Source organism: Colletotrichum costaricense (assembly GCF_030867565.1).
Source record: "Colletotrichum costaricense strain IMI 309622 chromosome Unknown Scaffold_2.1, whole genome shotgun sequence".
NCBI classification, from domain to species: Eukaryota; Fungi; Ascomycota; class Sordariomycetes; order Glomerellales; family Glomerellaceae; genus Colletotrichum; species Colletotrichum costaricense.
In genome coordinates, this window is record NW_026848231.1 from 506,201 (window position 1) to 533,232 (window position 27,032).

The 27,032-nt window shown below is 50.7% G+C and overlaps 12 protein-coding genes across 12 annotated transcripts; 7 read left to right on the top strand and 5 right to left on the bottom strand.

Annotated features, from left to right (window-relative positions):
- Positions 1-1,450: 1,450 nt before the first annotated feature.
- On the top strand, positions 1,451-1,984 carry CCOS01_01775 (X-Pro dipeptidyl-peptidase protein; the record flags this gene model as incomplete). Its single annotated transcript, XM_060449968.1, has 1 exon — positions 1,451-1,984. The coding sequence occupies one exon, from the start codon at positions 1,451-1,453 to the stop codon at positions 1,982-1,984; it is 534 nt and encodes a 177-aa protein (XP_060318618.1).
- A 52-nt stretch (positions 1,985-2,036) lies between these two features.
- On the top strand, positions 2,037-2,372 carry CCOS01_01776 (uncharacterized protein; the record flags this gene model as incomplete). The annotated part of the gene is made up of 2 exons (XM_060449969.1): positions 2,037-2,065; positions 2,189-2,372. The coding sequence occupies 2 exons, from the start codon at positions 2,037-2,039 to the stop codon at positions 2,370-2,372; spliced, it is 213 nt and encodes a 70-aa protein (XP_060318619.1).
- Positions 2,373-2,809: 437 nt separating this feature from the next.
- Positions 2,810-3,095, bottom strand: CCOS01_01777 (uncharacterized protein; the record flags this gene model as incomplete). The annotated part of the gene is made up of 2 exons (XM_060449970.1): positions 2,810-2,875; positions 2,946-3,095. 2 exons carry the CDS (start codon positions 3,093-3,095, stop codon positions 2,810-2,812), a joined length of 216 nt encoding a protein of 71 aa, XP_060318620.1.
- A 1,460-nt stretch (positions 3,096-4,555) lies between these two features.
- CCOS01_01778 (uncharacterized protein) lies at positions 4,556-5,389 on the top strand (the record flags this gene model as incomplete). The annotated part of the gene is made up of 1 exon (XM_060449971.1): positions 4,556-5,389. The coding sequence occupies one exon, from the start codon at positions 4,556-4,558 to the stop codon at positions 5,387-5,389; it is 834 nt and encodes a 277-aa protein (XP_060318621.1).
- A 710-nt stretch (positions 5,390-6,099) lies between these two features.
- CCOS01_01779 (fatty acid desaturase) lies at positions 6,100-7,686 on the bottom strand (the record flags this gene model as incomplete). Its single annotated transcript, XM_060449972.1, has 3 exons — positions 6,100-6,429; positions 6,516-7,375; positions 7,518-7,686. The coding sequence occupies 3 exons, from the start codon at positions 7,684-7,686 to the stop codon at positions 6,100-6,102; spliced, it is 1,359 nt and encodes a 452-aa protein (XP_060318622.1).
- Positions 7,687-8,777: 1,091 nt separating this feature from the next.
- Positions 8,778-9,395, bottom strand: CCOS01_01780 (uncharacterized protein; the record flags this gene model as incomplete). Its single annotated transcript, XM_060449973.1, has 2 exons — positions 8,778-8,816; positions 8,946-9,395. 2 exons carry the CDS (start codon positions 9,393-9,395, stop codon positions 8,778-8,780), a joined length of 489 nt encoding a protein of 162 aa, XP_060318623.1.
- Positions 9,396-10,743: 1,348 nt separating this feature from the next.
- Positions 10,744-12,968, bottom strand: CCOS01_01781 (uncharacterized protein; the record flags this gene model as incomplete). Its single annotated transcript, XM_060449974.1, has 8 exons — positions 10,744-10,922; positions 10,981-11,221; positions 11,285-11,374; positions 11,462-11,685; positions 11,742-12,099; positions 12,163-12,462; positions 12,521-12,648; positions 12,863-12,968. The coding sequence occupies 8 exons, from the start codon at positions 12,966-12,968 to the stop codon at positions 10,744-10,746; spliced, it is 1,626 nt and encodes a 541-aa protein (XP_060318624.1).
- A 3,635-nt stretch (positions 12,969-16,603) lies between these two features.
- Positions 16,604-18,321, top strand: CCOS01_01782 (uncharacterized protein; the record flags this gene model as incomplete). The annotated part of the gene is made up of 2 exons (XM_060449975.1): positions 16,604-16,822; positions 16,885-18,321. 2 exons carry the CDS (start codon positions 16,604-16,606, stop codon positions 18,319-18,321), a joined length of 1,656 nt encoding a protein of 551 aa, XP_060318625.1.
- Positions 18,322-19,157: 836 nt separating this feature from the next.
- On the top strand, positions 19,158-20,156 carry CCOS01_01783 (dihydrodipicolinate synthetase; the record flags this gene model as incomplete). Its single annotated transcript, XM_060449976.1, has 2 exons — positions 19,158-19,293; positions 19,348-20,156. The coding sequence occupies 2 exons, from the start codon at positions 19,158-19,160 to the stop codon at positions 20,154-20,156; spliced, it is 945 nt and encodes a 314-aa protein (XP_060318626.1).
- Positions 20,157-20,756: 600 nt separating this feature from the next.
- On the bottom strand, positions 20,757-21,346 carry CCOS01_01784 (uncharacterized protein; the record flags this gene model as incomplete). The annotated part of the gene is made up of 2 exons (XM_060449977.1): positions 20,757-21,196; positions 21,283-21,346. The coding sequence occupies 2 exons, from the start codon at positions 21,344-21,346 to the stop codon at positions 20,757-20,759; spliced, it is 504 nt and encodes a 167-aa protein (XP_060318627.1).
- Positions 21,347-22,129: 783 nt separating this feature from the next.
- Positions 22,130-23,246, top strand: CCOS01_01785 (uncharacterized protein; the record flags this gene model as incomplete). The annotated part of the gene is made up of 4 exons (XM_060449978.1): positions 22,130-22,412; positions 22,480-22,833; positions 22,906-23,097; positions 23,155-23,246. 4 exons carry the CDS (start codon positions 22,130-22,132, stop codon positions 23,244-23,246), a joined length of 921 nt encoding a protein of 306 aa, XP_060318628.1.
- Positions 23,247-25,339: 2,093 nt separating this feature from the next.
- CCOS01_01786 (uncharacterized protein) lies at positions 25,340-26,540 on the top strand (the record flags this gene model as incomplete). The annotated part of the gene is made up of 2 exons (XM_060449979.1): positions 25,340-25,448; positions 25,501-26,540. The coding sequence occupies 2 exons, from the start codon at positions 25,340-25,342 to the stop codon at positions 26,538-26,540; spliced, it is 1,149 nt and encodes a 382-aa protein (XP_060318629.1).
- Positions 26,541-27,032: the final 492 nt, after the last annotated feature.

The following is a 27,032-nucleotide window of genomic DNA, read 5'->3' on the forward strand; positions in this document are numbered from 1 at the left end:
TACTTTAGATTTTGCGATGGAATCCTGAGCTTTCACCATGGCCTTAGGTTTTATGACGCAAAAGCGCCGGAGAAAGTCCAATAAGTATGTATAATTTCAGATCTTGGTCATGGACAGGCATTTGGGTGCACCCGAAGTCCGTTGACGCTAGAATGCTTTCGCTCGACCCTGGCAGCCACAGCTCAGATGTGAGGCAGTGGTGAACTCACAGTATGAGTATCAAGCGACCGGCGGTTCTTTGGCGCTAATCAACTCAAGGCGAAGCATTTCTTCAATCGATAGAAAGCCGAAATAGCTTCGATTTGTGGAGCTCCATTTAGGCATCCTGAGAGAAGGCAGTCCAGCATATAAAGCCACACGAGGTTTGACGACACGGGCGCAAGAAAACCTTAATTTACATATCGAATGGTAGCTGCATGTGGTTTGTGATCGTATCCATGTGGTTGAATACGAAGAGACCTTGGAATTAGCTTTGTAATTGTGTATGTTACCCACGGGAAAGAGATAACGCCCGCATGTGCTGCGATGTCACTTCCACTGACCTTGACGATGACGAAGAATCTACTTGTCTGGGTGTTTCTTACAGAACTGAGCATCCGGGAACCAGGCACTGAATCAAGAGCCCAGATTTCAAGGAATCTAAGCAAGGATGTTGCCTCCATCTCACGAAAAAGGGCCGCGATATAAGTAGACAGATGAAGTTCTGAAGCTTTAATTCCAGTCAGCGACAGGGAGGGCGGCCATCCAAATACAGTTAGTTCCCGGATGTGTAGGCACTCTGCTTTGTTCCAGCCCTGTAGTCGGATGCACCTTGCTTATGACTTTTGAGTCAAGAAATGGACCAGTCGCCTTACAATCTCTCTACTAAGGCAAGTTTCGAATACTCTAGACCTCGAGGCCCTCATACTTTGAGCCAATCTCACCAACATCGCAGAGTACTCATATGCATTCTTACCCGCGTGGAAGAAGCCGACGGTCTTCAAATGCTCGAAATCTGCATTTAGTTACCATCGGTGACACGCAAATTAGCTTCGGTTTCGGTAACAATGACTTCGCTTTGGAACAAAAGGTCGTGACGCGGCGAGAACGACCGCCAGCAATGTTTTCGGACCTAAACGGATAGAGGGCTTTGGATGCTAATCGGACTTACCTTCACCTCCGGATGTACGTCAAACTCATAGCTGCTTCGTTCAGGTGCATGATGCATCCGTGGATCAGGTCGGGTTTGGTGTACTGGGCGAGGAAGCTTTCCTCGTTGAATCTTCCTTGTGATGACCTTATTTGTCTACTCAACAGTGTGATGAATCCAGGAGACGGAAGACTACTTATCGCATCTGATTCTCACCCAAGCAACCGTCTTTCGTTGCCTTCTTCATCCTCATCTTTACACACATTCAAATATCGAGCAGAGCATCTCACTCCTAATTATAAGAAAACATCTTCTGCGACAATGTTCACCCCGGCCAAGGTTACATTCACTTCTCGCAGCTACAAGCTTGCAGACCACTTCTTTCCTCCTGTTATCGATTCTCCCGCCCTTTCTGGAGCAGCTGTCGTCATTGCCCACCCTTGGACCTCAGTCAAAGAACACTCACCTGCCCACTACGCTCGCGTCCTTTCTCAGGCCGGCTTCTATTGCCTCGCCCATGACGCGGCCTACCAAGGAGAATCCGAAGGAGAGCCCCGCTACCTCGAAGACCCTGGCCAGGGGGTTGAGGACATCAAATCGGCGGTCACGTACCTCGCCAGCCGCGATGAAATCGACTCTGAGAAAATCGGCGTTCTAGGAATCGGCGCATCAGGCGGCTACGTCTCCTTCACAGCACAAACCGATCTCCGAATCAAGGCTGTCGCCATCTCTGCCGGCGTCCGCTCGGGCACAATGGGGCGCCGCGGTCTCGACAAGGACGGGTCCAACCTTGACATCCTCCGCACCCAGCTCGAGGCCGCTGCCAGAGACCGCAGCAGCGGGAGAGAAGGTTGACATTATCCACATGTTACCCGATGAGTTCGACCCGGCCACTGCCCCTACCGAAATGCCCGAGTCGTTCCGCGACCTGGCTTCGTAGCACTGCACTAGCAGGGCCACAGCGACTCACCCTCGAGTCCCTAACCTTTGCTTGCCGCGAAGCTGGGACATCATGGGCAATTTTGACGCCTTTGCCTGGAATTAGCTGATCAGCCCAAGGCCGTTCTTGGCAATTACTGGTACCAAAGCTGCTTCGAAGTGGTATAGCGAGGATGCTGTTGCAGAGGCCAAGGAGCCGAAGGAGCTGCTCGTTGTTGATGGACGTACCCATGCCGACTTGTATGACAATGTGGAGGTTGCCGGCCCTAAGCTCAATGAGTTCTTCGGCAAGTATCTTGTCTAAGGTAGATGGTCGTTGACTCAGTGCTGTTGACGACTAGATATATAACTTATACGTAGGCTCGATGCGCTTCGGCCTTGACAGTTGAGCTTCACACACAAACGATCAGCCAGTCAATAGGAACCTCAAAATCTGATATTTACGACTGTGAGTGGATTCAAGTTACTCGAGATTCTCATCTTTGAAACAAATCTTCATTGAACGAGCACTTTTGAGTCCATAGAAAATGGCTAGTCATCATCGCATGCTATCTACCAGCTTGCGGCGACCACCTTTGAGGCTCTGTGTCGTGTCTCCTGAACCTCCATTGTTGTTATAGGCTCTGTCACTTGATGAGGTGGTATCAAATTTCAACGCTTTCAAATGCTGAACGCTCCTGTATCGCCATGCAATCGTGCTGTAATCCCCCCGTCATGATATTCTTCCACATTTTCAACATCCTAAGCAGCATCGCATGAGAGGGAGCCGCTGCCCAAGTCATTACAGGAACCACTGCGCTTTTGGCCCTATAGAGTGCACACAGGTTAGTCAGAAGTTCCTGGGAACAGGGGATTGTTCTTCCTGCGATGGACATACATTGCAGGTCGCTGTGCAGGCGTCGCCACGGTTGTTGCATGCTGTCTCGGTGTAAGTGCAGCAGTTGATGCTTGGGTTGCACTTCTGGGGCTCGGGCAGAGCGACTGCAAGGGCAGTGGTAGCGAGCGCGACGAGAACGAAGAAACGCATTTTGACGTGTGTGTAGGAACGTTATGGAGGAAAGTCGAGATCAGTCGATGGATGGCGTGTGTGCATAGCTGGTGGAGGTGATCGAGAAGAACTGGAGTTTCGCCATTTATAGGTATTCATTGGATTCCTGCAGGGCTATAAATAACGAGTATACTAAGAGATCCGCATTCTGTTATCAAGATTCGAGAAGAACTCTCTTTGATAGATTGTTAGAGATATTGAGTCAGTTACCCTGCAGGTGCTCCAGTTACTTGGCGGCCTCTATGTGGGATGCTGTCGTTAATTAATTCGGGACCACTTGAAACAATCAAAACGTCGGTCTCAATATTGGCACATATACAACTGGTTCTGGTCATACGGCCAAGCCGGAGTTGTCCATAATCATGAATTCCGTCGACGGAGAGACCGGAAAGCTTTCAGTTCACCTCAAGTTACCTTAGGTACTAGTAGGCGATAAAAGAGCGAAGACCACTCCCTTTGTGTGCCTTACACGTTGGGAATTGCATCAAGTCGCAAAGAATACAGTCACTCCCTGGATGACAGACGTGGTTTCATATGCGAAGCCGGGTGGCTTCACACCACATGATTGGCTTTTCTACCGAATAGCAATGATACCTGCGATCGGACTTGAGGTCATAGAGGACTTTCTATCGCGAATGCGATAACATGGTGCGGGTAATATAAGGTTCTAAGAAACTCTAACATATTTTCCGATGACTTAATCCAGCAACTGATAGATCATCCGCGGAACGCACGCGTATCTTGTTCCCTGGGTTGTAATCATTCCGGGATGAGGGTGCCGTCTTCAAAGCTTGATGCGTCCGAGTTATGAGTGAAGTGTCTACAAGATAAGGAGGTGCAATATACTCCAAAGCCCTTGAGAATTGAGGTAGTCTGAGGCTCGATTGAGCAGTTCCCTGATACCATTTCCTTTGACATAATGAGAGGTCTTGACTTATTGAAAAGGTGGACGAAGGGATGGAAGACAACTGGCAGATGCTGACGTAACCACACCGCGAACAGCGCAAATTCGTCCCTTGGACCCCTATTTAAGGTTTCATCCTTTTTTTTTTTTGAGCTGATCACGAGCACGTGGCGGGTCTGATCGGGTGCTTTGGCGAATCGCAAGCGCCAATTAAGCGAGATGAGATGGGCATCTCGTGCCTGGAATCCCGGGGGAAGGATCGGATGGGATGCACCTGAGTCTTGGGGTTGCGCGCGCCCAACGTTCGCGATCCGAATCCCCCATCTTCTCTCTTTTCTTTGCAACCCACACCACACCACCACAACACCATCGGCGCAAGCTGCAGATCATCGATGACCTCACTCCTTTGAGTCGCATATCGGCCGCATTTGCGGCTGGCCACAATCATTATTGCTACATTACTACATACCAAAGTCACTCATTAGTTTGGAGAGGGGCGTCCGTTGGGACCCCTCCCTACCCACTCTCTTTAACAATGCGTAGCACCGCTCTTTCATCGCTGTCGCAACTATTCCTTCTGCTGATCGCATCTTCGCCGAACCATGTCGTCGCCGACGGCACCGTCTGGGCAACGCCCCACGATAGCTACTCCTCCTCAGTAGGCGTCCTCGGCTGCAAGATCAATACCGATCGCGTCGCCTACTGGCCCGGCTCCGTAGACTGCACCAACCTCTGCATCTCCCTCACCTACGACGACGGCTCCTCCGACGGCAAGCGCACCGTGAAACTCCTCCGAATTGACCAGTCCCAGGGCGCCTACGACGTCAGCTACGATGCCTGGAACTACCTGTACACGGGTGAATCCGCCAAGAAGGCGCCTGTCGCAGGCGGGCCGCTGGCCATGACATACAAGGAGCTGCCGGCGGACGACTGCAAGGAGCTCCTCAAGACCAAAAACAAGAAGCTGCCGCTCAGCGCGTCCAACAGCATGAACTTCCTCGCCAGCTGCCTCGACCAGCCGGACAGCTGGGTGGCTAAGAACTTTGGGCTGTACAATACACTGGATTCGGTCTGCGCATGGGGATACGACGAGGAGTGTGAGCTGGATTGGCCTGCGGCGAACCAGCCCACGTGCAAGCACTCGCTCGGAATGCCGGTGGAGCTGAAAGATGCGCCAGTGTATAACGTGCAGTATCCCACAGGGGAGGTTGTCGTCGCGTCCACGGGGGAGAAGGTGTCGAGTCCCGGGGATAGTACCAGCCTGGCGGCGCCATCGCCGACACAGAACGGGGCCCCGAGCAGGGGCATGTTGACATTGTTGATGGCTGGCTCACTAGTATGGACGTGCCTCATGATAGGTTCATGCTAACGTTGATGAAAAGGGCCAGGAAATGCTGTTCATATACCACACGAGATACCATGTAATACCCCCCATGTCTTACGACAATAATGTCAAATACCACCACCTTACCTTATTCTACTTCACCTTATCCCCGCATGTCACCAATCTCAGCAGGGTCCAGTGGGAATGCGCACGGGACCACCCGCATCGTTAAAGATTGACCGTTGAGCCTCGCCCGAGACAGCTGTCTCTAGGGAAATTAAGAGCATTTCTTTTGCCGCTGTGGGAAATTGCCGATGTCTTGCTCTGAGGATCCTGAGAAGGTATTTTCTTGTCTAATGCATCATATCATCGATCATTCGTCCCCATCAAGGAACTGGCTGAACCGTGGTAGCCCACACAAACTGGGTATCGTCGAAACGATCTCGGCGATGCTACAATATATCGAGTTATGGCGTAAGTATGGATGGCTCAAAAGCCTCAGCAGAGCTGAGGTGTCTCTCAAATCTATTCTCGGCCCCTCAAGGCCTGTTTTTGTCTATCGTCTAATGATCCCAGTTTTTTCTCTTGCTTTATTCAGAATTCGCTTGCGCCATGTATGCAATGAAATGGAAGTAATGCTGACATGCTCATGTAAGAGCCACACCGGGAAGAATTACGCTCCTCCTCTAGAGGCCTTCGACTTCTCCCACGTGTCGGAAATGCCGGTGCCATGAGGACAATAAGGAGCAGACCTCTTATTTCGTCTTGAAATAGTCCCGGAACTTTTCGCGAATCTCATCCTCCTCAAACTTCCTCGTATGTCTACGCAGCATCGTCGCCCGCTCCTCAATCGTCATGCCAATCTGCTCACCAACCGGCACTAGGCACTTTGCCAGATGCAGGTAGTCCTTCTGAAGCAGCTTGACCGTCACCATGAGATAGTCGATATTGTGGAACACGAGCGCCTTTTCGCGAATATACGTCTTCTTCTGCTGCAAAAAGGACGTGGGGTGGTCACGCCAGTGACGGCGGGGGTTGAGATGGTGCGACGTGTGGTAGCCGTCGTTGTAGCAGTATCGGTTGCTCTGATGAGGTGGTCAGCGGTCAAAACGATCTTCATCCTTGGCAATGTGGGGTCTGTGGAGGGGAGGTCCCCTTGGCGAATGCTTACCGGCACATCAATCAGGGTGATGCTGGAGCGGAAGTCCGAATCCGGCTCGTCGGCATCGACAAAGGCGTGTTGGCCCCAGTTGCCGACCATCAAACCCAATCTCATGAGCGCGAGGGGCCCGAGGAAGACGAAGGTCGTTGCCTTGCTGTGGAGGCAGTACAGGGTGTACAGGAAGGCGTAGTTGCCGAGCTCCCAGAATCCCGTCTTGAGGCCGTTCTTCGTCTGGCCCTTGCGGAAGAAGTACCGCGGCAAGTCAAACCAGACCAGGAAGATGAAGCGTCCGACGTAGTGCAGGAAGTGGAAGATATCGTCACGCTGGTAGCGGATGGTGGACGACAGATCGTGGGGCCCGTTGCCCTCGACGTGGTGGTGCTTCACGTGGTGGTAAAAGTACGTGTTCCAGGTATGGCCCATGAGGGGGTCGGTGATGTAGGGGAACGCGGCGTCGAAGAAGCGCAGGACGGCCCAGTTCTTTGAGAGGATGCCGTTCATGTGGATGTGCTGGTGCATCATGAGGGTGTAGGTGCCGGTGAACCAGAACTGCATGAGCATGTGCGCGACGCCGTGGATGTAGTTGAAGTTGCGGAAGAGCATGATGGCGCTCGGTACTGAGAGGGTGAAGTAGAGGATGAGGTGTGTGAGCATGATGACGTCGGTCTCGTGGCGGACGATTTTGCGCCCCCAGGCGACGTAGGGGACGACGACATTTTGATAGATGACGGCTGGGAGCTTGTGGGGGAGATCGCGCAGGTCGAATGATGAGAAGACGGATGGCTCAAAGTCTTGACTTGTTGCGTCGTTGAGACCTTTCAGCTTGCGGATGTCCTTGGCGTCTCTCTGATTTGAAACTCCGCGGCAGGCTAGATTTCCGGGTCAATTGAGATGCTCATATAGTGATTGGGAACATGCAGGTGAGTGAGAATGAGGGTGAGAGTGAAAGTGAAAGTGAGAATAAAAGTGAAATCTGGGAGGGCAGAAAAGGAAAAGAAAAGGCTAGCTCACGTTCATCATCCTTTGACTTCTCACCCAAGGATTCCTGACTGGCATACCCCTCGTCGCCGTCGGTGGGAGCGAGATGCTTATCGTTGTAGCGTTCAATGTCGTCGATAAGGTTCTGCAGAACGATAGTATCGTGAACCGTAAGGTCTGGGGCGACGATGAGATTACTCATTGCATGTGGGTTCTGGAAGGAAAAAAATCTCGAATCCCAAATCTCAAAAAACCTCGATGCCAAGACCCCGCACGCGCGATGAGAAGGAGTAAGTGCAATTGAGAGAAGCGGAAACGGAAAAGAGAAAGAGGAGAGACTGTCGGTCAAACAATGGAATTTCCCCCCGTCTACTCAACCCATTTGAAGCTGGAGGAAAGGGATTTTTTTAGGGGCTTCAAAACGGGGAAGGGGAATCCAAAAAAAAGTGGGAAGACACGATGCCGTTAAAGGAGGTGACCAGTGCTTTATTACGGGTACCCAATCTCTTCAACCCATGTCGCGTTTCTGTTTCGCTTGCGCTGGGAAACCGGCAGCGTCTCCAGAGGTCACTGACTAACCGCAATGGAAAAAACAGCCCATCTCGTTGTGAAATAGTGCTGGAGGCTGCGTAAGCGGCGGCAACATCATGCGAGCGCCGTATATTTCTTCAATTCTGTTGCCAATACCTTGGGGGCCCCATGGTTTATGTCATCCTCCTCTTTCAGTCCCCTTTCAATTGCGCTCGTTCTTGTTATTGTCTCCTCACGTCTCCTCATTCCCCTTTCCACTGGAGACTTTCCGAAGAGAGCTACGGGCTCCGTCCTTTGGAGCTTCTCATTGGACCGAGTTTCGATAGAGCCTCCGTCAATTGGGGTTTTTTGTTCCTTGCCACCTGCGACCCCAAAAACAAAAAAAAAGCATGTGCAAGGGCACTCTGCAAACAGCCATTTGCGACACCTTGACAGAGACTCGAGAGACCGTGGTTGCATAGCATACGAAAGTCTGTTTCCCAATGAAAGTCTCATTGATATATAAACTCAATTGACGGGTATTCCCAATAGGTATTTTCATTCAATACACAACAAAAGGCGGTCAGACATTCTCAGCTCAGTGAGTCCTGTTAGTGCGGGACTTTTCACCAGTGTCGCGTATTTCTCACTTCAAGTGTCGCGTAATACCACCAAAGCGCAAGCAAGGAGCTTCCAGAGATGATAATTCCCAATGGCTGAACCAACAACTGGAGCCAAGATCGGCAAAATTTCCCATCTGATTTCCCATTTTCTTCAGCCTCTTCAGCCAACGGGCTGCATGCCAACTTTACTCTCCTTTTCCTGCATGCGCAATCACAAATTGCCTTGCTCGAACCCCTGCTAACCCCAATTCTAGAACGTCACTGGGCGCTAGCAAGCAGCCGGGGGGATGAAAGCTTGCGTTGACAGCGTGGGTGGGTACTTTTGGACCCTGAATCGATACCCTGGAGCGGGCAGTGAAGGTGAAACAGGTAAATTGCATACTGTGCCAATCGAACTTGTGGGAACATGCATCGAAAGCGAGAATGTGCTCAAAGATAACCTGATCACCAGATGGTCTACGGATACGTAGTCACAGACAGCCATCGGTGAAGGAGACGAGTATTGGACGTCCTTTGGATGTCGACAGCTGTACGTCGTATCTTGATACCTCACGAGATGAAAAGTTGTTGGGCCAATTGGAACGCTGCCCTTTGGCGTTCGAACCTTGATGTTTAAGCTTGTCCCTGCCGAAGCGCCCCGACCATCGAATTCACTATCTCCGAGATTGAACTTGGGCACGACGCGGCTCCAGCACCTTTTTGGTGCTCGCCCACCGGCCCGGCTCGTAATTACGCGGGCCGATGCACTCGCCAGGATAAACTTTCCACCGCTAAGCATCCTCGGAACACGCAATGGGAGTAGAGTGGTCCCTTCAACAAGTTGTGCACCAGAGAAAAGGTGTCAACCATGCTGGTAGCAACGAGTGCTGGATGGTGTCAATGTACATATTCTCCAGTTGTTCTCAGGTGCTTTTTGGTTGGTTTTCTACTATGAGATCAGAGCGAAAACAGAAATAGGCCATCGTGTGATTCGCTATTACCCCTGGTATGAGTACGTACACATATCTCAACGCCAGTTCACCTATCGCTCGATGGATAATATTTGAATCCATCATCACAGGTGGTCTCTTGGGAAACCATGCAAATGCCTAAGTAGGATCTTAGACTACTTACTCATGCACAGCCTTCTATCCAGATTTCTCTTGCCGAATTTGTATGGTCGCTCTTGTTGCCCCCGTTGCCACAATAAGTACGTCGGACCAGACTGGCCCAGATGGACGGATTATCGTCATGTGGATTCTGGATGAGGCGTTTTCCTGTCTGTTACCGCAAAAAATCCTTCTCAAGCTTCCCGAAGACGATGCTGCTGGCGTATACCCGAGATGTCCCTGAGCAAGGATGACCTAGATGGCGATGTTGACGGTACGGTCTAAGCGACACTTCAAATGCGAGAGTTCATGAGTAGATTCAATACAACACCAAAAAAAGTCCTAAGGGCCTGGATATGGGGAAGGGTCTTGATACCAAAAGGGGCTCTCACACGGACTACCGATGTAGAAAGTTGAGAACGCGTATTGTGAAGGCTATTCAACACCGTGGAGTCAAAAGCGCTTGTGCGTCTCAAGACTCAAATTAGATGGTATAGTCTATGCACGAATAACTTAACCTTGGCCTACGCTCGAGTCAGATACTTAGTCACAGGTTTTCATGAAGGGCCCAAACCTCATTGTTTTGTAGTATTTAGCTACATTAGTATAGTGTGCTGATGGATTGGGTAATAGCGCAGATGGCTTTTGTCACCCAGTTATCAGATATTACGAGTGCTTTACTAGGATTATAAGAATTTGCTGTTGGAGCAAATATAACAGTGGTCTACCATGTTGAGAAAGAGACCAGTCTCACCTCTGAGCGAGGAAGAAGCGAATCACCAAGCAGTAAGAACTCAAGGTCGCATACGGCGCATAATAGTCTTTGTTCCCACGATACAATGTGTTCCACAGATTCCAAGGATAGCAGGCCGGTCCTATATCCATCGGCTTTCACCCACTGCTCCCAATATTCCTTTTCGGAATATGTGGTGCTCCCTATTTAGGACTACTTACAGGTTTCGAGATGAATAGGGGTGACAGAAACGCACTGAGAGCCTCATCTCCGACTATCGGGCCGCAGAAAGGCAACCACTAGTTTCATGACTTGGTACGCTCTTCAATCTGGGCAGCCTCGATATTTGCCTCGTGTTTCTCGTCGGTGATGGAGGGAGACCTGGCTCGGCCAGGGGCTACCACTGCTCTGCCTCTCATCTGAGCCCACACTGTCTTGTGGGTAGGTTGCATGAAAAGAGCGTCCATGTCCTCAAGAGTCAGGCCTGGTGATATCTTGATTAGCAATGTATAAGCTTCCAGATGACGAATAAGTCAGCATACCCTTGGTCTCTGGCACAAAGAAGAATGCCCAAATACCCATGAGCATCAAGATACTGCTAAAGAAGAAGTATGCGCCATATCCTAGGTCAGAGATCATGTACGGTGTGGAGCGAGCGATGATGAAGCTTCCGAGCCAGGTTGTGGCGGTTGTGATGGAGACGGCCAGCATTCTGATTTCCAGGGTCTGCACTTCAGAAGCGTAAAGCCAAGTGATTCCTTGCCACGTTGCGCAGATGATGACCTATGGTAATAGTTCAGTGTTGGTGCTACAAATTAGGCACATCCCAATGCAAAGGCAGCTTACTCCGTTAATGTAGACACAAGCCATGGCGAGATAGCCCCAGCCGTCTCGGGTGACTTGGCCTGCAGCGGCAGCTGTAGCAGGGTCTGCTTTCTACACACAGTGTCAATACGGAAGTGAAACGAGTCGTCTTGCTCCAATTTCTTGTCTTGATACAGAACAGGTAGCAAGGAATCTTACCATGACATATCCTCCAATGTACCACATCGGAATGCAGCCAAGTGCAGATCCCCACAACAGTCCCTTTCGTCGACCGACTCTCTCAGCAACCCAGAAGGTGAAGAGGAACATTCCAAAGGTCTTTGCGATACCGTAGAAACCAGTAGAAAAAAGCTTCGTGGATGTCCCAGTTATTCCAAGACTTTCAAAAATTCTGGGCGCGTAGTATGTGATGATATTCACTCCTAGGTCTGAATTAGACATCGTAGTTGAGAAAAGGGGTCATAGATATCCTACGCACCAGTGAAACTCTGAAGGAACATGAGTGCCATGCCCAAGCCCATGCGGTTTCGAATACCCTTTTGGAAAAGCTTTTGGAACATTTGCTTCTTTGTCATGCGTTGAGATGTACGCTGTTCGACCTGAGTGCGTATATCGTTCATCTCACGGCGAATGTACTCGTGATCTGCTGGCAGACCTCGGATCTGGGTCAAAATTCTTTCTGCAGAGTCAAAATGGTCTCCACGAGCGAGCCAACGGGGAGACTCTGGGCACCAGATCATGCCGAGCGCAAGTCCCAAGCCCGGCACTAGCTGAATTCCGAGGGGTACGATCCACTGGGCCCTTGAGTTGACATCAATCGTCCTGTCAGTAGCATACTAGGATCTTCACGTCAGATCTTCGACTCAAAATTCTGAGGACATCACGATGGATGTACTTACATTGATCCAGAAGCCCAGCATACCACCTCCCTGAGAGGCGATTTCGAAGATGCCGACCAGTCGACCACGGATCGAAGGCGGGGCCGTCTCGGCGATGTAAACGGGGACAGTCAACGATGATGCCCCGATTCCCAAACCAGCAATGGCACGGCCTGCGTAGATTAAGTTCAGGTTTCCGCTGGCTGCAGTCATAAGAGTGCCACCGATGAGAAAGACGGTTCCGGCGAGCATGACTGTCTTCCTGCGACCGAATTTCTCGGCGATGGGGAACGTGAATAGGGCACCAAAGAAGCAACCAGCCTAGAACATCCATTCAGTCATGAAACAATCCATTTATAGTTCTTGTCAACAAGCATACCTGAAATGTCGAGACGATGTTGCCCTGGATGGTATCGCGGGTTGTCGAACTAACCTCGTCCAGGTGAAAATCACGCCGGAATGAGTCCAGTGCCATTGTTCCTCCAATGACTGCAGTATCGTAGCCCACTGAGCGAGTGAGTTAGCAAGTGATCTTTAAGGAGGTCATACTAACGAACTGCGGTCAACCAGAGACCTCCCTGCTCGCTGACTGACACGGATTGACATGGTGCGGTGCACCCAGAAATGTCACACTAAACTCTCGAAGACGTGGTGTATGTCAAGTGCCCCTTCATCTAGAGAGAGGCAAAAGTTGATCCAGAAACATGAGAGAACCACGTACTAGCCAAAGCTGACATGCTCGCGACGAGGGCGATCAAGTGAATGCGCCAGTTTCGCACCTCTGGGGGATCAAGCGTCCCGGACGCGTGGGTACTGAAGAAGCCCATATTGGGCTTTCAGATTAAAGAGCCTGATGGAAAGAGTAAGATCGAGATGGAGAGACCGTATCACACTACTACGGAGGGATAGAGGAACAACCTGGGAATTGTGTGAGATAGAGATAGGACCCGGCAGACCAGTTCATCGTGGAGACAAAGCGGGGAGGCAAGCTTTATCTAGGCCGCCATGACGTTCCACCCTACAATAAGCTTGAACTGCCTTCCATCGAATGGAAAGCCCGTGTTTGGAACAGCTTCGTGGAACGGTCGAGGATCGGCGGTGTTTACCCCGCGACACCCCCATGGGGAAAAACTGGGTGGCAGTCGTTAAAACTTGCCCGGGACCCGTAACGAAGAGTCGGGTTTGTGGAGGGGGCAACAAAAGAACTTCATCCTCACGGTCCAACCAACCATTTGGCAGTGATGAATGTGATCGCATCTTGCCCCTGCACAATTGGACAGACTGGGCAGCAAACACTTGGCGTCAGCAGATGTGTGGAGCAGCCAAGAAAGGCTCCAAAGAGGGGGTAAGTGAAAGCACAAAACGAACATGTCTCTTCACATCATTTGGCTGACTTTGATATCTCTCAACCAAAATCAGAGCTTTTGTCGCCATTTATCGTTACCAAACGTAAGTGTGCCAAGGTCGTTTCCTCCGTTACATTCACTTACACAGCCCACTTACTATATGCATGAACCACACGAGGATGAGGGGTAACACCATCCAAGATCCTGAATCCAACAAAGACATCAGAAAGAGGCACGATGGATTGCAATACTACTCGGTGGCCCTGGTTTTAACAAATCGCACTTCTGTCATATTTAGACCCCGATTCTTGATGATCGAAGTTGAACGTCACGGATTTCGATGGCCTTTTGTACGAATTTCCCTCTTTCAGTGTTAGCGAACCAAACATTCATTCACTTTTACGTGTCTGGTTTCAACTCAAAAAGGGGATATGACTTCGCGAAAAATACCACACGAGATAAGGTTTCATATGAAAGGAAGAAAAATGAAAAGCCCAGCTGAGCCATACGCTAGTTGAAAAGGAATGCCGAGACGAAAATAAACGGGGAGAATCGGACGCAGTAAGTCGAATGTGCATCCAAGTTGATATAATGATCTGGAACCCGGCGTATGAAAACCGAGAGCAACCTCAGGTCCCAAAGAACCGGAAGGTGCAAAATGGCATTTCTTCTCTGGAGTTGGATCAAGGTGTGGGTGACAAGCCATGACGGGACCGGGGTGATTCCCCAGTCTGGCAGTTCATCTGTACCCGGCGCGGGTCTGGATCTGCCCCCAACCTCCTCATCGGTAGTCAAGTTTGAGTTCCGAGACCACGCGAGCCGCTGCGCTGTCACGAAGCGGCTCCATCAGGAACCTCTCATTACCCCCGAAGACCTCGGCGGAACAGCCCAAAACTGATAAGGGCTCCTTGGTTCTGGCTTGGCTCCTGTCTATGTCGTATGCGCCACGTCGCCTCAGATCTCGTTGGCATGCAGGGCTGTTTCTGCGGCGGAGATGCTCTTCGGGCTCCCAATATCCACAGCTTTCATGTCTATCTACCCATGAATAAATCCCCAGCAGGGCTCATGTGATGTTACGGTGCATGCAAAGAGACTCTCTGCATTGAAGGGAATCTCTAAAATTTCAGTCGCTGGCGCCGAATCATTTTACCACCGCTGAACTTGATTCGTGGCATCGTCTACCTTTGAACATCGGTTATACCTTCCAAACTGCTGGATATCATACAATTCCACATTTTTAGCTGTGCTCAGCCACCCCCGGCCTGGGGTCTGGGAAGCTAGTGATGGAGGACTGCACGACTTGGCGCGGAATCTTCACCGGTCACGGGGGTGCTTTTCCGTCGGTTGAATAGCCCACATCGAGCTTTTAATTCAAGCCGAGAAAAAAACACTCAAGATGGGGTCTTTTATGCATCATGATCTCTTAAAGCGGCGTCGCAGTACCATGATCAGAAAACTTGTCTCCCGAGGGATTTTGGAAATGACAATGTTATGATTTGAGACTTACACAAATGGCCCCAAATCCATTCCTTGAACTAACTTACGTTATTTACACGCGCAGTCTTCAAACAAATACTGGCGTTTTAGTAGATGAAAATGCACTTATCAGGGTGGCTATAAGTCGTTAGTTTGAGCCCACTTTGAGCGTACGGACTCCTGAGTGAGTCTACGGGCTGAACATGAAAGGATCAACTTCACACATTCCTCGGACCCAAAAATGGACTTCTATGTGAGCACCATAGCACGAAGAGATCGAAACGAGATTGGCGCTGAGATCAGACGTTCAAGTCTTCAAAATAGGATGAATATCACATTTATCGTTGACTCTCCGGATAAGTTCAGTCGCGTTAGATTTGAGGTGGCTGACGCATTTTGGTGGTGGGCTACACAGTCAACCCCATTCTGGCTGTCACACTCTTTCGGCCAACTTCCGCGAGGGGACAAAAGCTCGGAAACTAGACTTCGAGCATCTCTAGATACTAGCAATCATTGTGTGAGGCACTGGTAGTCTCGCCGTTACTTTAGTCTGCAGTGTGCCTATTTCGTTGTCAGGGTGACTGTGCTACAATCACTGAGCATGAGGGCTCAACTCCTTTTCAAGTTCAACATCTGTCTCGATTCCATCAATTAGGGCATTTAACCCCAGACGAAGATGAACTCATACAAGACGCGTATCGTAACTGAAGTTCCAAATTGACAACTCAGTTCGCCCTCTGTTGACGGCATGAGAGTAGACTCAAGGGATCACGAATTCGTCACGAATTCCAACTGTGGCTTGTGGCGATGCATCAATCCTCAAGGCCCGGTATTCACGTTCATACTTTGGCCTCCGAAAAGCGCGCTAGAATCTCCACCGTTGTTCAAGTTGCCATTACTAACATCGGCCTAGGAACTGACTCCAAAGGCCACCGCATAGCGCAGGACATTTAAGCGTACGAGTCAGCCGGCAACAGCGCAGAAAATTTTCAGGGGAGGAATTTAACCCCCTCCGCAACCCCCCCACATCGTGGAGTTGAAAGGGGGGGAAATATCCCCGCGCTCCATTCCCCCAGCTTTGGACAAAACGTTGCGCGCTCATCCACACTCCAACCCAGTGCAGCAGCGGCCACACCAAACCATTACAGGCAGGCAGACAAGGCAGTGCGAGTGACAGTCAGCGGCAGTAGAGGAAAAAACTCGAAGGGGGCCAAAAGGGGAGGATGTCCGCCATTGCCAAAGAGCCCGCACGCGATCGCAACCGCCAGCATGCAGGAGAATAGTGGGACGTCGGCTCTGCCAAGTTACTCCCGACCAGCGAGGAGATCAGTTAGGTCCAGGGAAGGTTGTTTGACTTGCAAGTAAGTTTTATTTCACACTTGGTACCTTGAGACTCCGATCCGGCAGCCCATGGACGGTCGTCGGGCAATCTCCCGACGTGGTACTGTCGAGGAGGTCCAGTCAACGACCCGACATCACCGGCAACACTCCGTGCCGATGGATGATCATCTTGCTAATGTTCGACCCACAGACGCCGCAAAGTCAAATGTGATGAGAGTCGGCCTCGGTGCAGTCATTGCGAGCGCCTGAATCTAGAGTGCAAGTGGCGGCCGCAGTCGAGCAGCTTCGCCGCCCACGCAATGTTAGCAGCCGCAGGGTCCTCCGGGTCTGGTCGTAGTCCGGCTATCCCGTCCCATGCTACCGATGCCTCCGTTTCGCCGGCGGCGTCGGTGTTCCAGCCCATGCAGGCCGTTGATGAGATATTCGACTATGCCAACTTCTTGTGGGATGCTGGCGATGCCTGGCAGCAGGTCAACCCAGAACCTGGTCAGCAGATGAGCCTTGATGGGCAAGTTCTCGTAAGACATCCCCAAACCCGATCCCAATTCCATCCCATGGACTCGTCACGCTAACTGCTTAGCCAAAGAGGAACCAGTTTGCAGGTCAACCTCTTGGAAGCCGGCAACCGCCGCTCATGAGTAGCCCGCCGAATCTCGCCTTCCCAGATCGGACTGCTATGGATGAGCTGCCAGACCCATCACCAATCCCTGATGCTAGTAGTCAGTCAGAGCAGGCCATGGCATTACAGGTCCCGACTGAGGATGACAGACTCATGGACTACTTCAGCCGCGTCGTTGTCCCTCCCATCCTTGCCGAAGTCGAGACGCAGAAGAAGTGGCTCGCCGTTCGACAAGTTGTCGTCGACATGGCGGGTGCGTCGCAAATGGTCAAGTGGTCGGTACTCGCCTTCTCGAACCTGATGCTATCACGTCGCGAAGGCTCCTGGCTAGCCAGTCCGGAAGATCATTATCAGAAAGCCGTGTCGGAAGTGGCTATCTGTGGCGACGAGTCGTCGCCCGCGACCGACAATCCGAGCTCACGCAGGGAGCACCTTCTCGCAACGCTCTTCTTCCTCAGTTATGTCGACATCCTCCGAGGTCAGATCAAGGCTGCAGACTCGTTCCTTAAGCGGGCCTATGGACTGTTCCAGCAAGGCGAGAAGAGCAGTTTTGCCGCTATCGAGAAGCAATTCCTGCAGTGGATGCGCCTACTCGATGCCCGTGCCGTTTCCGCTGGTGGACAGGGCTTGCTCCTTTCCAAAGATGACGAGCTGCTCTTAGTCGAAGCGTCACCAGCTAGTTTTGATGGAGGAGGCGCAGACTCAACCAGGGAGGACTTTGGAGATGGTGACATTGAGGATGTCCTATTCCAAGTTCTATACCAGCCCGGCATTGTCTTCTTCCAAAAGGTTCAGAGCTTCATGGGTCGGATATCAAAGATCGACCCTTGGCATAGGTCACGTGGCACCGTCGAGGACGAGACGGAGGTCATGAACATCGGGGCCGCCATCGCAGCGGATCTGCGGACCTTGTACGAGCAGCGGCCCCCGCTCATGGACTATGCCGTGGCGGGGAAGTTGACGGAGCCTCACGTTTCGCCGCACCTAGCGTTCGTTATCACACGTGCATTTCGAACATATCTTGCCAACTATCACGCAAGTAAAGTCCACCTACATAGAGTGGCATACAAAACCTTTCCCCTTACTAAAGAAGCCAGCGATGCTCTCAATCAGATTCGACGCCTAGCTCGACTACTAGTTGATTCACTGGACGCAGATAACTCATTACCGGTCAACATGCTGTGGCCTTTACTGATGCTAGGGTCGGAAGAGCAGGACCCCCAGGAGAGGATATGGATCAAGACCCAGATCCTGCGTATGGAGAGCGTTGCCGGCAATGCGAAAATCACTGCCCAAGTTCTAGAAGAGGTACAGGCTAGGCAGGATGCTGAGAAGGTCCGGGTTGACATCCGATCCGTGATGCATGCCATATTCAACGCATGTTTTGCTATCGTCTGAGATGCCTTAGTATTCGACAACTTCAGAAGGCTTCACCACCAATCTCTACTCGAACAATGGCTCTTCGCGAGCTTCGCACTTGCCGAGGATAGCTCCACGTTGGAAGTGTTCGCTTGCTTCGTACTAGTAACTACTTAGCTCAAGTCGCCAGAGCATTAGATACCCCTTTTATTGTACACCTCAATTAAATCATCTTCAGCACATGTTCCATCTACCCAAGTCATCAATGATTGATGACTTCTCTTCCACGCCACAGTAACCATTGCCGCCTTGGTGAGAGCCAGATTAGATTCCGGGCTAGCAAGCTGCGTGACTAGTTCCATCGGCTGCAACCGACGGGCGACACTAGCGTACCCGATCAGTGTGGGTCCCGATCGGAAGGCCCACAGACGGCCGCGACACCGATCCACTCCGATCGGTTACTCTCAAAACTCAGGTTCTTTGTCCGGTTTCGACATGGTCTTCTGTGAAAGTCTGGAGTTCTTCAATCAGATGACCTGGCCCGTGGGGAAGACTCAGTGGGCAGCTCACGACTCATGACCCTGCCCGCTTCCTGAGGCTCCGACTCCACAAGAAACCCGCCTTGCATGCTCGGTTCATGCCCGTGGGGAAGGTCGGCTTGTCGGAAACATGCCACCTTGAAGGGCCCCGCGCCTCGATGCCAACCGCGGGGTTGAGCGCTCCGACCCACGGAGTTCAGAACATACTTGTATCGACTGTTGCCATTCAAATCTGTTTGGCCTTTCTTCTCATTATCCCTAAACCTTCAATCGATACCCTAAACTCATCCGTGTTCATTTTGTCAAGCGTATCCTACACCCACTACATCATTCACAATGGCTGCTAAGACTTTTCCCGCCGGTATCCACGTGCCTAGTTTGACCTGGTTTGGTAACGATGCCAGCCAAGAGATCGACTGGGACGTGCAGACCAAGCACCTCGAGTTCTTGGTGAAGTCTGGCCTCCATGGAGGTAAGTAATAAGCCCAAGTAGAGCATAAGAACATCAAGTCTAAGAGTGTCGCAGTTGTCTTGGCTGGCACCAACGGCGAGGCTGTCACCCTCACCAATGATGAGAAGACTAGACTCGTCAAGGCCACAAGAGAGGTTGCCGTCAAGGCCGGTCGCCCCGACCTCACTATCACCATGGGCTGCGGTGGCCAGTCCACCCGTGCCGTTATCGATGAGACAAAGCTCGCCAAGGCCGCTGGCGCCGACTACGCCCTTGTCCTTGTCCCCAGCTACTTCCACTTCGCCATGAACGAGGAGGCAATCGTCGGCTTCTTCGAGGAGCTCGCCGACGCCAGCCCCATCCCCATCATCATCTACAACTTCCCCGGTGTTGCCGCCGGCCTCGACGTCAACTCTGACATGCTCTCTCGCCTGGGCAAGCACGCCAACATTGTCGGTGTAAAGCTCACCTGCGGTGGAATCGCCAAGGTCGCCCGCGTCCGCGCTGAGTTCGACCCCTCCGAGTTCTTCGCCCTCGCTGGTCAGAGTGACTGGCTCGTGCCCGCCATGTCCGTCGGCAGCAACGGCACCATCACCGGCGTCGCCAACCTCTTCCCCAAGTACTGCATCAAGATTTTTGACCTTTACAACGCTGGCAAGATCGAGGAAGCCTCTGCCGCTCAGCTCAAGCTGGCCCAGATGGAGTGGGCTTTCGGCAAGGGCGGTATCAACGGCACCAAGTGGGTGGTTGCCAAATCTCACAGATACCCTTTGACCAGCTGCCACTGCAGACGCCCCTACCCTCAATACACCGATGAGAAGAAGCAGGCCTGGATTACAGACTTGGTGGCGCCTTTGGCCGTCGAGGAAGCCAAGCTGAACTAGGGTGCTAGTTTTATTTCAGTAATGGGGCTACGACTACATTTTTGAAGTGATATACATAATGGCATGGATAGGCGTTTAGGCAACTTTGGTTAAATTAGAACAAAAGCTATATCAAAAGATCTTCAGAATTACTGAGTCTTCTGAACAGGAATCATTGGACTGCTTCGTCTACCTCATATCGATGCATTGTACATGGGCGTAAGTAAAGTGTCTCACGTGGATAGACTCGTGGCCAAACCGAGCGAGTACCAGAGCAGGGGGAAATAGTGTATTGACCTAGTGATGAATGACAGACTATAGATCTATACATGAATGACTGACGAACCCCCGAATAGTAAGTAATGGTAAAGTATCTGCAAAGTAATTTGCAAACTCTAGATGGCAATGGGGCGAAGGGTAGCAGCTGGTTTCACAAGGTCATGATGCAAGGTATAGTCGAGTATGACTCTCACAGGTTGCTCTGCAACACATACGATTTGCCAGCTTCTAAATTTTTCAATCAGTCTCATCGCTCATTGACAATCTTATTGGTACAGATAGCAATTACTTACCAATTTCAAAGCAACTTGAAGTCCACCAGATTTTGGCCATAGACCCCGCTTACAAAAGCTTGTAGGCCTTAGCATCATCCTGGCCGCGCTTGTACGCCTTCGCGTCGTCCTGACCTCTCTTGTATGCCTTTGCATCATCTTGGCCACGCTTATAAGCCTTAGCGTCATCCTGGCCTCTCTTGTAGGCTTTGGCATCGTCTTGACCGCGCTTATAGGCCTTGGCGTCATCTTGACCTCTCTTGTAGGCCTTCGCATCATCTTGGCCACGCTTGTACGCCTTTGCGTCGTCTTGACCACGCTTGTACGCCTTAGCATCGTCCTGGCCGCGCTTGTAGGCTTTGGCATCGTCCTGGCCGCGCTTGTAGGCTTTGGCATCGTCCTGGCCGCGCTTGTAGGCTTTGGCGTCATCCTGGGCAGGGCTGAAGGCAGTGGACTCCTCGCGCTGATGGACCTTGGCGCCAGCCTGAGCCACCGCACCACCGTGTGCACCTACTAAAGTATTAGAGAGATAAATTTCTTGACAATTATGCCTCTCAATCGATGCTAAATTGGTGATCAGAGAATGTTAGACTTACCAAATGTCTCAGCCGCGAGGGCAGTCAAGGGGGCGATAAGCAGGAGGGTGTTAGAGAACTTCATTTTGAAAGTGGATGTGGGTGGCTGGTTATTGGTGAGGTACTTGGTGTATTTGCGTTCGATGGAAGCTGTTATGTAGAGAGCTGGTTGAGATGAGAACTATCTCGGACAAGTTGGAGAAGCTAAATACTTATGTTCAGATCATGGTTTCCTCAAAGATGGTATTCGACGTCCAGTAAACTGTAAGTTCATTGACTGATTTTCACATCACCATCCATAAACATTGTCATTTGACTGACAGAATCTCATTCGTGCTGGAAAATGGCCAGCTCCGCCAGCAACACCGTTTGATGTCATTGAGGCACATCACCTAGATGCCAAGGTATAACCTGAGATCATCATGTTGTGGTACAGTCGCGAGCAGCCGAGCCTGTCAAGATGGTCGGATAGTCAGTGTATGAGTCAGTTGTCAGACGGCATAGCGCTGTCACTGTCCTCAGAAAGAGTGGAGATACCAGATGCTCAAGCGGACTTTAGTCATATGAGAAGCTTAGATTCATGTCACGCAAAGTATTATGTCAGATTCAATCTGTATATACCTTGCCTTATTGCTTGAGACCTCGGAAACTTCAACTTCGCGACGGCATACTCTTTTTTTCGATAGAGTGAACTAAGGTAGTCATACATGTAGGATCGTGTGGCTTGATTTCGAAAAGGACCGCCGAAGTTCCACAAGTCGGTCCTACTTGAGTCTCGGCTGCACATGGTCTTACCACGATAACGATATCACGATACGTTTTCACACATCTTCTCACAAAGCTTTGCGACCAATTCTCATCTACAACAATGAACCTTCTCAAATGGCCTTGGTCTCGTATCTCTGGTCTACCGGAGTACCAAATCATGAACGAGAATGGATCCGATGCCGGGTCTGAGGACCACCTACTCGCCGAAAAGGGCGCCCTTCGCCCCCGGAAGGGATCCGGCAAACTATCTCATCAACTCTGCCGACCATATCTTTGGGTCCATCTCATGGCATTTACGTTCTATACCGCACTCTTCCTGACCTTCGTCATTTCCCTTCAGGGTGAAGAGAAGATATGCGCCGACGACCAGACCATGGTATGGTGTAAGTTGACTCTGTTCTAGGCGTATCTTTCTGATTTATGTACTGATAGTCAATCTCCGGACAACAGCACCAGCTCGAAAGGCTCTGAAGCCAGAACGATCCTTGTGGATGAACGAAGTGACGGATGGTAACGTCTATCGAGGCAAGCCGAGACCAGAATTAGACGCTGCATGGGACGAGCTCGTCTTATACAGCAATCTTAAACTCAAAGCAGAAGACCTCAAGAAAATCAACAGGACTTCTGTTCGACTTTCAGATGCATCTGGTCATTTGACCGAATATTATTGGAGCGGGTTGAACGTCCATCATCAAATCCACTGTTTGAAATTAGTTCGACAAGCTCTATACCCGGATTACTACTTCAAGGGCAATGTGAAGCTGAAGCGTCATCTGGAAGATCATATTGATCACTGCGTTGATAGTAAGAGGTTTCTAAAACATTCAATGTCCACTCTTGCTTATTTTGCTAATGCGCATATGAATTACTTGATAGACATTCGCATGGCTCTCATGTGCAAAGCAGACATCTCAATCGGTTCATATGACTGGGTCGACAACAATAGAAGGCCATTGACGAACTTCCGGACCGAGCATAGCTGCTATAATTGGGACCTCGTCAATAACTGGGCTCGAGATCGCCACTTCGATATTTACGACAATGTCACAATTGTTCATCCATTCCTTGGTAAGAAAAGCACATTATATACGTTGTGAGACATGCTGATGTGTCCGTGATACTCAGGCAAGTCGTATCCTCTCGACTCTGATGGCAACTATGTGTTCACTGAGGAAATCGATCCATTCTTGGGCAACAAGATCACACCACCTTTGTGATGATCATGACGAGAGGTCGATCAATACAATTGATGATTAAAGAGGTATGAGGAGACAGCACGCTTCAACATAAGGGGAAAGAATTGAAGGTATATGTGTGTACTGAAGAATGGGTCAGGTTGTAACTTGGGGGTTCTAGTATCTGTCTACTGAGGTTCACGACTGCTTCCACCAATGAGATATCATCTGCACCTATAGTTGTATTCAACCTACTCAATTGTAAATTTTGTGAATGTTTCCAAATCTTCCATGGCCTCGGTCAAAGACTTTGGGTTGTTGTTCGACGTGGGAGGGGCCGGGATGGTGGTGGCTTAGATCAATATATACGTATCAGGTCAAAACTCTGTCCAATAAATGATATCTGATAATCTGCGGATTAGTTGCGATTTGTGCAGGTGCCCACAGTCCAAGATCGAATGTCTGACGTGTTGCCGCTGGTCACAGCTGGGTAGTTTCATTTGCCCAGTGATCACCAATTCTACTAACCTTTACTCTTCTTCCTATTCGACAGTGCGACTTAGTGCTGCATAGAGTTCACAAGAGGCCGGATGCTATATCTAGATACAGATCGTCAAGGAGGTGATAGAGGCTGGCCCACTGCCGACCGGGTTCCTCACGCACGGTCAATAGGCCATGGGCGGCTAAGGAGTACCCGAAGCCAAAGTTACGCGGGGTTGCCAGAAATGATACATATTATTCAGAAGACTGTGCGGGCTTCGGCCCGACGACTGAGCGCTGAGAAAAAAGAAGTCAATAGCTCTCATTGTGCAACGGCCCTTCTCTCCACTCACCCGAAGCCGAAGACCAGGGCCGGATGGTAGGCAAAATTCCGTGGCTTCCGCTTTGTATTAGGCGGCCCGGTGGAGCAGCCGACGGGAGGATGCATTCAGTCTTGCCGCACAGATTTGACTTATCGGCTAGAGTGGCTTCATTCGGCATAACCCTCAAAGACGAACATGGTTTGTGATATCGAACTCTGCTACTTCCCAAGCAAGGATCCTCGATTAAGGTTTCCGGCGTCTGCGGGGCGGGCCGCTTCCGTACGAGTCATGTCTGGCGGCTGGGAGCTTCGGACGGGCATTGCTCAGTGCTCACTCATCCTTGACCCGATGCATTAACTCCGCAATAGTATCCTGCGTGCCTGGGTATTGATACGGAGTGATGTTTGTATCAACAATTCTACGAAGTGCCACATCGGAATGGTCTGGCCGTACATTTTCTCCGGTCCCGCAGCTTCAAAGCCGTCATAACTAAGTCCGCTATTTATATCGGTCAAACTGCCTCCGTAGTGCTGGGCAGTACAGACTGCAAGGTAGAGTCAATGATATACCACATTTACTTGTGCTAGTTTGACTAGTAGTCCACGTTTTTATCGTCTAGAAGTCGGCTTCTCGACGTGAAACCCGCCATCCTCGTAGCCGACTCTTGGCTTGATCATGGTCCACTTTGTGGATCTCTGACTGCATTTCACTCGCATCGCCACGAAGCGGCAAACAAACCAGTAAAGGCCGACGGAACCTACCATCCAAAGAGGTAAGCCGAAGCCAAGTGGGTTGTAGCTCAGGCAAACCCAAGGGTCTGTGGCATGATATCTGAGATATCTTCTCCCCCAGACCATGCTTAGATTTCGGGGCACATTTCGGCAGCGAATCCGAGTACACCAAACGTCAAAGTTGAGCAAGAAATCACGAGTCAAGAGGGTCTTTTGAAGACTCCAACAAGGATTGGAGGAGTTAAGAATAACCTGGTGAGACAGCCTGGCTAAGTGGATAGGCCAAAGACGTCCTTCACGTAGTATTGAGTTTGGAGAAACACGAGCTGGGAAGCACAAGATGTTTGCAAGCTCGGGGAATAAACCTCGCAGGCGAAAGCTGGTAAAAGTCGCTAAAGTTGTAAATAAAGACCTAGCAACTTTGAATCAAGCGGGAATACTGCTAGGAAATGCAGGTTTAAAATGCCATTGGTACATGATTTTACTCGAGATTCCACCAGAACTGTCTCGTAACATCTTTCGTCTTACTTGTTGACCTGCTTTGAAGTTGATTCCAAGAAACTCACTTTCCAGTCGAATACATTGATTGCGTATAGGGACAATGGATAGAGAGAATGCTGCTTCCGTTTCAGGAAAGGATGACTGGACCGCAGTATCTGACCCGAGAGAGAAGAAGAGGATTCAGAACCGAATCGCGCAACGTGCTCACCGTATGTCTCGACATCAATTCTAATTAGGAGCTCAAGCTGATAATAAAGGCAGGTGAGAAGCTTAAACAGCGTCTTCAAGTTCTTGAGAGTTTGGTCAAAGAGAAGAAAGAATTGTCCGCCAACGAGCATGAGCCCCGGGACAAAGACTCGCTCAGCGTACCCACGACCCCAGGACAACGATCAGTGCCATCATCAACAGCGCCTCCTCTCAGCTCAACTAGCATGTCCAGAGAATCAATGTCTCTTTCAGAAGATCCCTCGTCACAATACCCAGAAGTCGCCGAGACCATGTGGCGTTTTCTTGCCCAGACACCGCAGAACCCACCACTGATCGCCAGCCCAGCCGGGCTCTTCAGTGGGGGAAGGCCAAATGACATCCATAAAGGATTGGCGCCGGGATGTTTCGACCGCGGAGATCCACTGGCTGTGAGGTTTGATGTCCCCTCGGACCAGATGCTTGGGATGATGGCCCCAGGTGAGATACCAAGCTGGGGAAACGATATCGCTCTCAGTTATCTCTCCTCCCCACCCGAAACAGAAGCTTTCCAACGTCGTGACTACTCTGACGAGTTCATGGGTATTCGCGGTGGCTCCTGCGCTGGGAAGAATGAACTGAAAACGCCACGGGGACGGGTCGGCTCTATAGCAAGCACTACGTCTCTTTGCGAGAGGCTGAACTGTCTGAAGCATTGTGCAAAACTTCTGGGCTTCAGCAGCTTGGATGCCGTGCTATCTCTCTACTACACAGCCGACCTGAGCGAGTCACCTGCGCTCTCAAACGAGCAGAGTGCCAGTCGCGAGCGGCGGCTTCCCACTCTGCTCTCCGAGATCAGAGAGCATTCCAACATTTGGAATAGATGGGAGCAATCTGGTTTCATTGAAGAAATGCTTAGAGGTGCTGAATGCTTTTACGCCGAGGAAGTCAAACAAGGGAGGGCTGACTTGGATGATCAACTCATGGGAACTCTCGACGACCCGTTGATGATAGAATCCGTGCCCGAGATCGCGTGGATCTTGAGAGACAAGGTCCGTGTTTCACCCAGCCCCCAAGCATCATTGCTATGCTATATGCCCGACGGACGGCTTACATGACGCATCTTGTATTAGTATCCCCGCCTATGGGCATTGATCACGAGCCTCATTGCCCACACAGCGACGGATGGAGAGCAGGCACATCCTCATGGGGCATTCGCACCTATGATGACGGTTTGTCATCCTATGAAGCCTCTCCCACCTGCTACTTTTGCATATAACCTTCGGAATGGCATTCCGTGACCTGAACCCCGCACACAGCTACAAGTGCATGCACCTCGGTATCTGGTGCATTGGCTGTCGCATCGATTCTACACTGCACGCCTTGACGGGAAGACAAAAGACTATAGTAGGTCAGGCCTAAGTAGCGCATGTGGCTAGATGAGGGATTTGACGAAGGGCCTTTCTCGACAGTTATGTGTCTCAGAAGATGGTAGCTGGTTTATGTTAGAGGCTTCATGGATCTAACTACTCAAGACTCAACGGATGCCCCTCTTGCACTTGGCAACGCGTCTGATGTAGTGAGCGGTAGACAGAAGTAAGGTGTTTTAC